We start from the raw sequence: 14,358 nt of genomic DNA, 5'->3' as shown, positions 1-14,358 counted from the left end.
TTGTTTTAGTATTTCTTGTTGTCTCATGGAGTCATTAACTTCCATTCTAATTTTTAGAGTGTCTTTTGCTTGTATAAGATATTGTATATCTTGTGCTAAGCTATCAATTCTCTAAGTCTCCATAGCTCTTTTTCCTTTCTAATTCTTTTTTTCTATTGCTTTCATTTGATTTATGCCATTTTAAACTTTTTTTTTTTAGCTCTTGCATATTGTTTTTCTAGGAATTCTAATTGATCTTGTGCGTGAGTTGTGTTTTTCTCTGAGCCTTTACTGATACGAGTTTTGAAGTTGTTCTCTTTCTCATGTCATGGGTATCCCTAACATCATAAAACTTTTTTTGTTTGCTCATTCCTGGAGATCAGAGTAATTGTGCTGAGGCTTTTCTCCATGCTTGGTTTTTTAATTACAGATGAGTCTTTATCCAGGGACCAGGATCAGAATGACTGTGCTGAGGTTCTACTCCTTGCCTGAGAGTCACAGAGTTCCTTTTCTCCTAGGATTGGTCCCTCTCCACCAAAGGTTAGTATCTGAGCAACTGAGCTGAGACCTCAGAAAACTTCAGCGCCAGTAATAAAAAGGGTAAAAAAATAATACCTGTGAGATACCAACTCACCCATTTAAGCATCCCAAATGAATAACAATGTTCAAATTCAAAATTAGTTGGGCTATGAAGAAATAGTGAAACAATACTGAAAAGTCTAATGGGCTGAAACATTTCTGACAGTAGAAGCATAAAACTGATCATATACTTGGCTCCAATAATCCCACTACTGAATATATCCAAAGAAAATAATTGAACTGAGAAGGAAGAAAAAAAAAGATATTTTTATAAAAATCAATAGGATTATAAAATGTTGGAGCTGGAATCAAGGTCATTTTTATTTTGCAAACCAACAGACAATATGTCAGATAAATTGACATCTTGGTGGTCCAGTATTTAACAAATGACAAGTCAAAATTTTTGTTCTCCATATTATTACATCTTGACAGTTAATCTCTTGCATAGGATCACAGATGTATTTAAAGCTACATGAAACCTTGAAGATTATCATATCCCAAATCCTGATTTTACAGGTAAGGAAATTGATGTCCAGAGGTGTTAAGAGACTTGCCCAAGGTTACACAGGTATTAAGGTTCTCTGATTCCAAATCCAACATTCTTTCCATGAGTTTCATGTCTGACAAGTGATAAATAAATTACCTCTGAAAGGTTTTTTTTTTTTTAACATTTATAGTGTTTCTCTTCAGTATACATTTTCTGATATAGAATAAGGCATAAGTTGTTTCTGAAAGATTTCCAACATTCAATACATTCAAATAATTTGTCTTCAGTATGAATCTCTTACATTTACAAAAAATGACCCCTATTAATAAAGAATTTCCTACTTTCGTTACATTTAAGGGACTTCCATCATGTATAAATTATTTTATGTTTAGGAAGGTATCCATTATAGCTGAAGGCTTTCCCCTTTGAGTTAGCTGGAGAAGACTGAGAAAAGAAAACAGAGCTATTTTTAAGTACTTGAAAGGCTGGCATGTGGAAGAGAAATTAATCTTTCTTTGGCCTCAGAAAGAATTAGGAACAACAGGTAGATGCAAGCTTCAAAGTGTAAGGAAAAATGTCATAATTACAGTTCTCCAAAAGTGAAACATGCTGCTTCAAGAAGGAATGGGCTTCCCCTCACCAGAGGTCTTCAAGAAAAGGCAACCACTTTGCAGATTCTTGTTTAGGTACAGACTGAACTAAATCAGAAGTGTAAAACATGGCCTGCAGGCTATCTGCAGTCCACAACACTCTTGAGTATGGCCAAACCCAGATTAAAATGGAATAGGGAAAATAATTAACAAAATGAATAAAAATACAATAAAGCATATATAATACTACATTTTAAAATTAAGTCAATATGCAGCCTGAAGAAATCCTTACGTATTGTTTAGGAGCCCCATTTCTATTTGAATTTGGCACCACTGGACTAGATGACTCTTGAAGGCCCTTCCAAGTCTGATTTTGTAAGTTATCTGATGTCTCCTAAGGAATCCAGTGTTTGTGAAAGCATCCCCACATGGTTTTCCTACAACACAAATTCTCTGGTGTTTCAAAAGACATGAGTCATGCTTTTACACATGTTTTAAAAAAAACTCTTCTGAATATTATTATGAGATTTTCTATAAAAAGTCCCAAGGGTTGAAATGTTGACTGAAGCCTATTCCATATTAATTACATTCAAAAGAATTCAGTCTAGAATTAATTTTCTCAGGGCATTAATGTTTACTTCTTTTATAATTGTTTTCTTATGCTCATTGCATACAAAATGTTTCTCTCATATATATGAATTATCTCACAGTTGCTATGTGAATAGTTTCTGCTAAAGACCTTTACACTTTATTACCTTTTTGTAGATTCTAACAAATTCTCTAATGGTTCATAAGACAAGATTTTTCTACCTTCATCACATTCATTGGTGTTATTTCTACATGATGAGAAATATATGTAATTTGCTTTTCAAATGATAAAGCAATTACATATTTATATAGACATTATAAATGTCTGCTATTATTTAGTATGACATTACCTATGATGTCTAAGGGATGAGCTGTTGCTGAATGCTTTTTCCACATTCATTACAGTCAAAGGGTTTCTCTCCTGTATGAATTCTTTTATGTGTAGAGAGGTTACCCTTGTCTCTGAATGCTTTTCCACACTCATTACAAACAAAGGGTGTCTCTCCAGTATGAATTCTCTTATGTTCAGTAAGTCTTCCTTTCTCAATGAAGGCTTTCCCACACTCATTGCACACAAAGGGTTTCTCTCCTGTATGAATTTTCTGATGCTTTCTAAGTGATGAGCTTTTGCTGAAGGATTTTCCACATTCATTACATTCATACAGTTTTTTCTGGTATGAAGTCTGCAATGAATCCTAAGGGATGAATTGTTGTTGAAGGGCTTCCCACACTGATTACATTCAAAGGGTTTTTCTCCTGTATGAATTTGATTATGTTCAGTAAGTCTTCCTCTCCCTATGAAGGCTTTCCCACATTGATTGCAAACAAAGGGTTTCTCTCTAGCATGAATTACCTGATGCCTCCTAAATGATGAGTTTGTGATGAAGGCTTTCCCACATTCATTACATTCAAATGGTTTCTTTCCAGTATGAATTCTCTTATGTTCAGTAAGACTAGCTATATAACTGAAGGTTTTTCCACATTCACTACACTGAAAGGATCTCTCTCCAGTATGAATTGTCTCATGTTCAGCAAGTCTTCCCCTTTCTATAAAGGCTTTCCCACACATTGCATGCAAAGGGTTTCTCTCCAGTATGAATTCTCTGATGCTTTTTCAGTGACAAGCTTCTGCTGAAGAATTTCCCACATTCATTACATTCACATCTTTTATCTTGAGTATGAAGTCTTGAATGATCCCTAAGGGATGAGCTATTGCTGAAGGTTATTCCACATTTATTACATTTTAAAAGTTTACCTCCTGCATGAATTCTTTTATGTTCTATAAGTCTTCCTTTTTCTATAAAGGACTTCCCACACTCACTGCATGTAAAGGGTTTTTCTCCACTATGAATTTTCTGATGCTTCCTAAGTGATGAACTTTTAATAAAAAATTTCCCACATTGATTACATTCATATTTTCTTTCTCCAGTATGAAGTTTTCCATGAGCATTAAGGGATGAACTATAGCTGAAGGCTTTCCCACATTCAATACATTCAAAGGGTCTCTCCCCTGTATGAATTCTCTTGTGTGCAATAAGTTTTCCACTCTCTTTGAAGGCTTTCCCACATTCACTACACACAAAGGGTTTCTCTCCTGTGTGAATTATCTGATGCCTCCTAGATGATGAACTTTGTCTAAAGGTTTTCCCACATTCTTTACATTCAAATGGTTTCTCTCCAGGATGAATTTGCTTATGTTCAGTAAGACTTGCTGGTTAGCTGAAGGCTTTCCCACAATCGTTACATTCAAAAGGTTTTTCTCCAGTATGAATTTGCTTATGTGTGCCAAGTTTTGTCATCTGTATGAAGGTTTTCCCACACTCATTGTAGACAAAGGGGTTCTCTACAGTATGAACTCTGGTATCTTCTGAGGGATGACCTCGTACTGACAGCTTCCCCACACTCATTATAATCACATGATTTTTCTCCAATAAGTTTTCTATGATAGTGAATAAGGTCTGTGTGGTAAATGAAGGACTTCCAACATTTGCTGTATTTGCAAAGTTTCTTATATGAGATGTTGTGATATTTAAGAATGCTTGAATACTGCTTAGAGTTCTTTGCATGTTCCCCATAGTTATAAAGACTTTTTCCTGACACAGTCCTCTGTTGGGCAGCAAAGTTGAAACTTAGATTAAAATTTCTCCCAAATATATTACATCTATAGGCAATGGTCATTTTCCTGGATATCCTCTCCTGGTTGCTCTGCCGCTGTAACTTGAAATCACATTCCCAATCTTCTCTTGATTTACAATCCCAGGAACTATTCTTTGCAAGCCTTTCCTTAGATGACACTCTCATAGAAACAACTTGCTTTGGTACTAACTCCTTACTTCACATCTGTTCTGCTGATTGAGAGAATCTGAAGAAATAAAAAAAAAATTGTTAGTAGTTCCCTGAGATAAAGGAAGGGAAGGGAGGAGGGGAAAGAGAAACTATCCAGTAACTTATGGACTGTCTTCTCTATAAAGGAGAATTATTTATCTGAAAAAGTATAGAATAGATACCAAGAGGGAACTGAAGCCCAAGTTAGGTAAGGAGAAATGAACAGATCATTTCATTGTCTTAAATGACTACATCTCCACTGCTAAGTGGGTTATCATCACTTACTTTGATTCTCTCTCTTGCCTCTTTAACCTGATATAACATTTCTAGTCTTCTGCCACCTTATTGGTAATTGGCAAAATGGCTAAGTTTTTAGAAAGGGGAAACATTTTCTCTGCAAGCTACAGACTATAAACTCGATGTGGACTTTTGGCAGAATTTTACACTGTGCTATAAAGTAGATGGTTCTGAAACACCAAGAAAAGAAAGTAGTGCTCACTACGACTTAGCATAAGTTTGAGAAGAACAAGTGGTTAAAAAAAAACCCACCACCACCAACTCTCATGTCTGTTTATTCTTTCTGCCTACTCTAGATCTTTATTTTCTGATTCATGTCCTCTGTAATTATCTGGTCTCTCTTTTCTCTGTATTCTTCATGCAATCAAGGCTTCCTAGGAATTCATTCTAGTGTCTCCCCTCTAGCCTTTTTTGCCCACTGCTTTGTAGGGTTTGTCTCCCAAATTCCTCTTTTCCACTGTGCCTCACTGCCCCAGAACAATGGTAGAGGATGGATTCTTGATTATGGATTCTTGAAAGCAGAAGGAAAGGAATTTGTGAAAAGGGAGATATTAAAAATAGTACTTCACAAATGGTTGGTATTTAATAAACAACTGTCAAACTGAATTCAATTAGGATTTAAGAATAGGATGAAATAAGAATTGGGTAGTAGAAAATGATCAGATATGGAGATCAGGTAAAATGAATTCTCATTAGAAAGAAGGAACATATCTTTCTCTGAGATTGGGTTGAAATAAGGGGAAAACGATATCAGGATAGTGATTTGTTCATGTAGGATCATATCTCAATATTTAAGATACAGTTAGAGACATCAGAGGTCATTTAGCATGGCCCCCTCATTTGACAGATGAGGAAAAGTTAAGGCCCAGTGTGGTTAAGACTTGCTCTAAGTCATACAGTGACAGATCTAAGATTCAAACCCAGATCTTCTGACTTCAAACACTTGTGACACAAAGTGAAATGTGAGGGTATATTGGAAAACCCATAGTAGACTCTCTTCTCCTGGTCCTGGAGGACTTTGAGGGGACAGCTCTCTGGTAAACATTTCAAAGGTACTATCATGTGACTGACAAGATGATCCATCATTTTAAGTGAGTCTAGACTGCAGGGTTATCCCTCGCTTACCTGGGCAGGTGCCATTTGGGAATTCTGTCTCTGGCGTCCATGGTGCTTCACCTTTCTCCAGATGGGAGATCACATTTGGTTGAAAAATAAGGAGTCCTGTTCATGGAGGAAAGAAATAGGACAGTACTGAGGAGGAGAGAGAGCATAATCCAATTCAATCCTATGCCTTTTTCTCCTTAGGGAAAAAGAGGACATACTAGGAAGGCCCAATAAAGGATACATAGGACTCTAAAGGATGCTCTGTAGTATATACACAGGAATTAGTAGGGCATGAATCAGAGTCAATTAGAGAAAAAATTTGTTCATCTGACTCCAGTCTTGCCCCTGTCTTCAATTACCAATAAGGGGACACTAAAGGCCAAGCTTTGACCCAGGGAAACAGAGAATGAGAAAGATGGAGCCCCAGGAGCGGGCTCGGTGACAAAGCAGAGGCTTTCCCTGGGAACAGAAAGCAGAAACATCCTGTCCTGTGACCTGAAAGGGCTTAGGAACTCTGCAGCATCACAAATAGTCTGTTTTCCAACAGACACATAATCACATTTATTTGTGTGTATAATTTGATCAGAATTTGATTTTGCTGATCTATGGAATTCCCAGTGAAGAAACTTCTTCGATCAATGCATATCAGCAACTGCTTTGTAGACCTAGTCTGAGAGCTGCCTAGGGTGCTGAAAGAGCATGCAAGTTGCCCAGGGCCACACAGTCTGTGTGCGTCGGAGGTCTCACTTGTACCCAGGTCTTTCTGACTATTACGCCATGCTTTGCTGTAAACTCTTCTTGCTATTAAAAGGTTACATCTTGGTTGACGAAATAATGTGCATTAGACTTTCTGATTGGCAGATGAGGCCTCGTCCATAAAGTTCTACTCTACTGCCTCCTTGTGGCATGGAGGGGACTCTGGCTTCTTGAAGGCCATGCCAACAGAACATTAACTCCGGTAAGTTTCTTCTATGCTGCAAAGATTCTGAGTGTGGTCCTAGCAGCAGAATGATCATTTTCTGAAGACCAGCCATGACAAATACTGAAAGACTCGACTAGTAGGCTAATTCCTTGGTTTAGAATTCTTAGGCAGAGCAACCCATAAAACAAAGAAAATGGCAAAATGGCCCTCCTCCTTGGGCAGCCCCCTTATATATCTGCAGTGCTAACTAGTGGCAGAAGATGTCAATAAAGTCAGTCTTCTTGCTTTCTATAGACATTAGTTTAGCTGTTGATACTCTGTGTGTGAGATCTTTGTCCTATGACCTAACAGACATACAGTAGAAATCCTGACTCAAATCAGTCTTGGTATTCTGCTATAGATGAAACCAAATGACAGAAGCAAGTTGGAGCTAACCAGAATGATGGTCCAGAGATTCAGCCCCTGTCTATAGACTCGGGGGATTCGAAGTGCATGTTGTTATCCATTCAGATACCTCACTGTGCATGACCTTTACCTTCATGAACTTCAACACAGGGGGATGTTTGATCCTTGATCTTGGCAACATCCATGGGGCTTGATGCTCATAATCCAGAACCGTGAGATTCCTTTCTATCACCTTCACCTCCTTGTCTTCCATCTTTCCTTACGTCTCACTCCTCCCAAACCTGCTCTTAATTCTCACCACAACCTCAAGTCATTTCACTCCTTGCTTTCCAAGCTCATCATCCCTCCTTTGGCCCCACTTGAATCCAGTTTTCAATGTTTACCTTGCCATAAAGATGAAGAATTACCTCTTTACCCTGTTCCCACCCACTGGTCTGAAACTTACACCTTTGAGGACGTCTAGCCTCCACCTTCTTAGCCCCTGCCAAAGTGCTGCTCAGGACTGCTAAACAAGGTCACACAGGTGCCAGGTCCCCACCACATCTATCACAAATTTGTTAACTAATATCAACTTGACCTTGATGACTGCATGATAATTGTTTTCCTTCTTCCCTGAATGACGATCACTTTACATAGCACCTTTTCTAAACCTCTTCTCTTCACTGGCATCTATACCAGGGGTGGGGAACCTGCTGCCTCGAGGGCACATGTGGCCCTCGAGGTCCTTGGGTGAGACCTTTTGACCGAGTCCAAGTTTTACAGAACAAATCCTTTTATTAAGGGCATTTGTTCTGTGAAGTTTGAATTCAGTCAAAGGGCCATACTTGAGGACCTCAAGGGCCCTCGATCCCCCCTGATCTATTATGCTGTCACCTCTGCCTCTCTCTGAGGAGAGGACTTTGCCTCATACTTCATGAAGAAAAGAAAGACCAGCCATTGTGAGCACTCTCTTCTTCCCCATTGTGTATGTCAGCTCTCCTCAAAACATCATTTTCCACTTTCTCTTAATTTGCTCTAGTCTATGAAGAAGGCCCTCCTCCTTGCTTAGGCTAAGCATCTTCTCATTGTCTTTCTCCCAAAATGTTAACCTCTGTTGAACTTCCACATCAAAGACACAACCATCCTCCCAGGTTTATCGCTTCAACGTTACCCTCGGCCCTTCATCATCCCTTACCCAACACACCCAGGCAGCTTGCCATCTCTATCTCCACGCTACCTTTTATCTGACTCCACTCTATTTACACCACTCCCAGCCCAGTTCAGACCCTCTTGCCTGGACTATTGCAATGTCCTAATATTCCTCTGCCCCAGAACCTATCTGGCATGGCCTGGTGGCAGGAAAACCTTCCAGAGGTACTCTCTTCTTGGCTTTCCTCCCATACCTCCTCTCCAGTGATGGCTGCCCCAAACCTATCCAAGTTGCTTTGACTGCTCACACAGCTTGGATGAGATTGGAGTCACCAACGCCCTCCCTTCCAGTGAGATGGATGACTACTGGGCCTTCGTGTCTGCCCTCCTCTGGGTCCTCGGGTCTTCCAGACCCGAACATCTGCTCCGCTTTTATATCCTGAAGTCCCCTGTTGCAGTCATTTGACTAGTGATGTAGCACTAATGGGACCCTACGCCCTCCCCCAAATCATTGCTTCTATTATTCAAGGACACTACAGTACCAAATGCTCTCCCGGTTACATACACAAAGTGTTTACCATGTGCCTACTACCTACCAGGCTAGAGCAATGGGCCTGGCAAGACAGAGAGGGGGGCCTGGAACTGGGGTTTCATTTGTTTAGGGAACTCCCAGGTGAGGAAACTATCAGTGCAGGTCAGCACTTTCCCTTCAGCTTCCACTGTAATGGTGCAGGACACAAGGATGAAATAAAACAATAATTGGGCCTTGAAGTCAGGAGGACCTGAGTTCAAATCCAGCCTCAGACACTTAACACTTGACCGTGGGCAAGTCACTTAACCCCGACTGCTTCACCAAAAAGCAAAAAACAAAAACAAACAATAATTGACATTTGTATCTCACTTTAAGGTTAGTAAAATGCTTTACATCCCACTTAATCCTCAAAATAACCCTGTGAGGTGATAGAGTTACTTTTACAATTTCCATTTTACAGAAAAGGAAATTGAGGTTAAGGGATCTCCCCATAGTGATGCAGCTGGTAAGTATCAGAGGTGGCATTTGTACCCAGGATTTCCAAGCTCAAAGCCCACACTCTAACCACGAGGCAATGCTGTCTGGATCACTAGCCACAATGTACTGGAGGAGGTGACCCAGATGTGCCCATCAGCAGCTCCAGGGTTCTACTTAAAAGCATAACCACATATATAACAAATCCTTCATCAAGGCCCATGTGAGGAAGGTGTGGTGGCAGAGAACCTGTGTACAAACCCTTCCTCTGGTGCTTACTGTGACACTGGGCAAGATACTTGACCTCTCAGGGCCTTGGTTTCCTCCTCTGTAAAATGAGGGGTGGGACTAAATGGTCTCCAAGCTGTCTTCCAGCTGTGGACTTACGGGGGGGGGAGGGGAAGGGTGAGGTCAGGGACGGCTTCATACAGGAGACAGCTGGGAGGTATACAAAGACAGAGGAGCAAAAGAATGGGAGTAGAAAGACCACAGAGAACTGCGGTGTAGAGTATACTGGAAATACAACTGAGCATGAACACAGGTGTGTAAGCAGGACCACATGAAGCATTTATGGAAGACCGTTATCTTATTTTTTCCCTTTTATATTATTGAAGTAATCACTTGACTGTCTATCTCAGTGTTCTCAACTGTAAAATGGGTATAATATTAGCACCTATCTCCCAGTATTTTTATGAGGATAAGGAATTTATAAAGTGCTTTGCAAACTTTAAAGTGCTATACAAATGCTAGTTGTTATTACTACTATTAATTATTATTACTGAACTAAGAGCCGAGGATATAATATATATATATATATATATATATGTATATGTATATAAGCCCTCAAGGAGCTTATATTATATTATTTTTTTTTAGTTTTCAACACTCACCTTTACAAAATTTTGAGGTTTAAATTTTCTCCCCCTCCTTCCCCTTCCCCAAGACAGCATGCAATCTGATATAGGCTCTAGATGTACATTCATATTAAACATATGTCCATATTAGTCATGTTGTAAAGAATAATTAGAACTAAAGGGAAAAACCACAATAAAGAAAAAACAAAAACAAAAAAGAAGAGGAAAAACAGTATGCTTCAGTCTGCATTCAGACTCCATAGTTCTTTCTCTGAATGTGGATAGTGTTTTCCATCATGAGTCTTTTGGAATTGTCTTGGATCATTGTATTGCTGAGAAGAGCTAAGTCTATCAAAATTGGTCATTGCACAATATGGCTGCTACTGTGTGCAACAGTCTTCTGGTTCTGTTCACTTCACTTAGCATCAGACCATACAAGTCTTCCCAGGTTTTTCTGAAGTCAGCCTGTTCATTTCTTATAGCACAATAGTATGCCATTACATTCACATACCACAACTTGTTCAGCCATTCCCCAATTGATAGGCATCTTCTCAATGTTCAATTCTTTGCCATCACAGAAAGAGCTGCTATAAAGATTTTTGTACATGTTTGTCCTTTTCCCATTTTTATGATCTCTTTGGGATACAGACCTAGTAGTGGTATTGCTGGATTAAAGGGTATGCACAGTGTGATAGCCCTTTGGGCATAATTCCAAATTGCTCTCCAAAGTGGTTGGATCATTTCACAACTCCACCCACAATGCATTAGTGTTCCAATTTTCCCACATCATCTCCAACATTTATCATTTTCCTGTTTTGTCATGTTGGCCAATCTGATAGGTGTATGTGGTACCTCAGAGTTGTTTTAATGTGCATTTCTCTAATCAATAATGATTTAGAGCATTTTTTCATGACTATAGATAGCTTTAATTTTTTCCTCTGAAAGCTGCCTGTTCATGTCCTTTGACCATTTATCAATTGGGGGAATGACTTGCATTCTTATGAATTTGATTCAGTTCTCTATATATTTTGGAAATAAAGCCTCTATCAGAGACACTGGCTGTAAAAATTGTTTCCTAGCTTTCTGCTTCCCTTCTAATCTTGGTTGCATTGAATTTCTTTGTGCAAAACCTTTTTATTTTAATGTAATCAAAATTATCCACTTTGCATTTCATAATGTTCTCTATCTCTTATTTGGGCATAAATTCTTCCATTCAAGGAGCTTATATTCTAATAAGGAAAACCAACACATATAATGGAATGGTAAAATGCAGCTAGGCAGCGCCATACTGCAGAGTGTCAGGTGTGGAGTCAGGAAGACTCATCTTCCTGAGTTCAAATCTGGCCTCAGACCCTTACTAGCTGTGTGACCCTGTGCAAGTCACTTAGCCCTGTTTGCCTCACTTTCCTCATCTGTAAAATGAGCTGAAGAAGGAAATGGCAAACCACTCCCGGATCTCTGACAAGAAAACCCCAAAAGGGGGACATGAAAAGTTGGAAACGACTGAACAACAACAAAGTGTTTTGAATAGGGAAGTCAGGGGGATAGTGATTAGAGTAATAGGGCAATTGATTTATAATATAATTTAAAATCTAGTATCAAAAAGCCCTCTTCACTCTGTTTTTTTAAAAAATTTATTTTCCTGTAAATTCTTTGCCTTCTGTTTCTCTAAGGTAGGGGTTCTTAACCTGGGTCCATGGACTTTTAACAAGTATTTTGACAACTGTATTTCACTATAATTGGTCTCCTTTGTAATTCTATGTATTTTATTTTTATTCATTTGAAAACATCATTCATCAGACTTTTAAAGGGGTCCGTGACAAAAAAGGGTAACCCTTGCTCCAAAGGATAGAACAAAGAAACATGGGTGCAGTTCACTGTTCTGTCCCTTATGTGCTGTGTGATACTGAGTATATGTAACTTAACCTCTCTGTGCCACAGTTATAGCTTTATTTAATGAAGAAAAGATTTTCATCTCCCTGTCATTCACAAGAAGAGTATGGAGCCGATTTACCTAATTCTTGAGAGAAAACCCCTTCCCAGTATAAGCCTTTGGTTTTCCTATTAGGACAGCCATGTGGTCCAACTGAAGGACAGAGCCCAGGAAAGGATTGTTTCAGCCCTCCTATTGTCAGTCACAGCCTCAGTTTTCAAATGGGGAGGAAATGTATGCCTGCCCTCCCTGCCTCAGAGACTCTTAGAAAAACACTTTTAGAAGTGAAATATCATTGACCTTGATCCATAAAGTGAAGGCCAAGATAGCAGACGATGGAGACGGAGAGAAGCGTAAGCATGGGCGTGGAGGAGAAAGCACTCTAGCTGAGTTGGACGGGGAAAATAAGGCTGGAGAACACTCAGGGCCCCAGCATGGGGTTCCAAACATTGCCCCTCACTGAGGCCACCAGCCTATAAGTCGGGGTGAGGGCTTGCACTTTCTCTTTTAAGCAGGGAACAGGATACCTAGATACAGCAAATAATTCGATAAAATCTCTTGGGACAATTCCTTGTGAACAAGATAAAGAAATTACTAGGTGAGGTGGATATATATGGGCCTTGCTGAATGTCCAGACCCAAAGAATTGTGGCAAATGAACTGATGTCAAGCCAGGAGGAAGTCTCTACTGGAGAGCCAGAGAGCTTGGTTCTCTCCAACAAGTTTTGGTTTTGTTTTACCAAAGGTTTGCATTCATGCAGAGGCACCAGTATTTAAGTAACTGCCCTCTTTCAGGATGTTTCTACCTCTGGACCTGCAACGTTCTCACTCTGGAGATGCCTCCACACCTCCTCCTCCTCCTCCTCCCCCCAAGCCCCTTCTGATCCCACCCCCCGGTATTTTCCGGCTGTATTTTATGTGTCTTCCCTCACTACAAGTGAGGTTAGAAGGTAGACACTGTCTGTTTCGGTTTGTATTTGTATTTCTAGCACTGAGGGTCTGGCTTATAGTGAGTGCTTAATGAACAATCTTTCTTTCTACCTATCCATCTATCTGTTCTATCTATCCATTCATCTAACCTATCTATCGTTCCAAGCTGGAGGCACAGCTAAGTCCCCCAGTGAAAAGGAGGAGGAAGGAAGTTTCCCCTCGGTTACCTGCTTTCTTCTCTCCCACAATATAACAACAGGCTTCCTTCTTCCTCCTCCTGCCTCCTCCGACTTCTCATTTTCCCCTTTCTCTTCAAGCATCAGGGGCAAGTCCTCTGAGGTCTCAGTCATACCCTCCTCACTGTTTCCTTGACCTTCTAAGTATGTGTTCAGTCGTTCAGTTGTGTCCCACTCTTTGTGACAAGTTTTCTTGGCAAAGACACTGGAGGGGTTTGCCACATCCTTCTCCAGGTTTTAAGCTGATCCAAGTCCTGTCCCCCAAGCTGGAGGGCCAGAAATTGCTCCAGCATCAACCACCTCTGGTTCTGCTCCTTTCCAACTATTTCTGCTGGGAAACCCAAGTGAAAGGTCCATTAAGGCATCACCAGGCTATGGTTTGGCTGACTGGCCACCTCTTTCCTTCCCGCAGACGTAGAGGTTCTAGCACAAGCCTTGGAGTAAGGAAAATCTGGCTTCAAATCCCACCCTAGACATTAGCTGTGTGTTCCTGGACAAGCCACGTATCCTGTGTTGTTTCAGTTTCCCCATCTGTAAAATTAGGAATTCAGACTTGATGGACTTTAAAGTCCCTTCTATCCTCAAATCTATGCTCCTATGATCCACTGATATATAACTTAGTGAAAAAATGTATACTCTCCTGCTTATAGAGAGGGATCAGGGGGATGAGGAGTGAGAGGAGTATAAAATCTGTGTTTTAAAGTCTTGTTCTAATGCCATAAAACATAAAGGCGCTTCTCCTCGTGGGGCTGTGGCCCATCCAGGGCCTGGGGCAGACCCAGTGACCAAGGCTGTGCCATGCAGACACACACACATGCTCTCCTCAAACACTCACGTAGACTTCACTCCTTATCCCCACCCAAAGCCCAGCGCTGGGGCAGAGCCAGCTCAGGGACTGAGACACACACAGCAGCCCCTCAGACTCAAGTAGAGCTCTAGGATTAATCCTCAGAGCCTGCGGGCACTGCCTTTCTGGTTTTCCCTCACTGGGAGAGT

The 14,358-nt window shown here is 40.3% G+C and overlaps 1 protein-coding gene across 1 annotated transcript in view; it reads right to left on the bottom strand.

The window, feature by feature from the left end:
• Positions 1 to 854: 854 nt before the first annotated feature.
• LOC110219994 (uncharacterized) overlaps positions 855 to 14,358 on the bottom strand; it is a 48,778-nt gene continuing 35,274 nt past the window's right edge. The window contains 1 exon segment of the mRNA XM_078145944.1: positions 855 to 4,043. Within this exon segment, the coding sequence (XP_078002070.1) occupies positions 3,252 to 4,043 (792 nt within the window). The 3' untranslated portion in view covers positions 855 to 3,251.

Source organism: Phascolarctos cinereus, unplaced genomic scaffold (assembly GCF_003287225.1).
Source record: "Phascolarctos cinereus isolate Bilbo 61053 unplaced genomic scaffold, phaCin_HiC Scaffold_726;HRSCAF=1367, whole genome shotgun sequence".
NCBI classification, from domain to species: domain Eukaryota; kingdom Metazoa; phylum Chordata; class Mammalia; order Diprotodontia; family Phascolarctidae; genus Phascolarctos; species Phascolarctos cinereus.
Note: the sequence above shows the minus strand (reverse complement) of the source record. Positions and strands in the feature narration are given on the sequence as shown.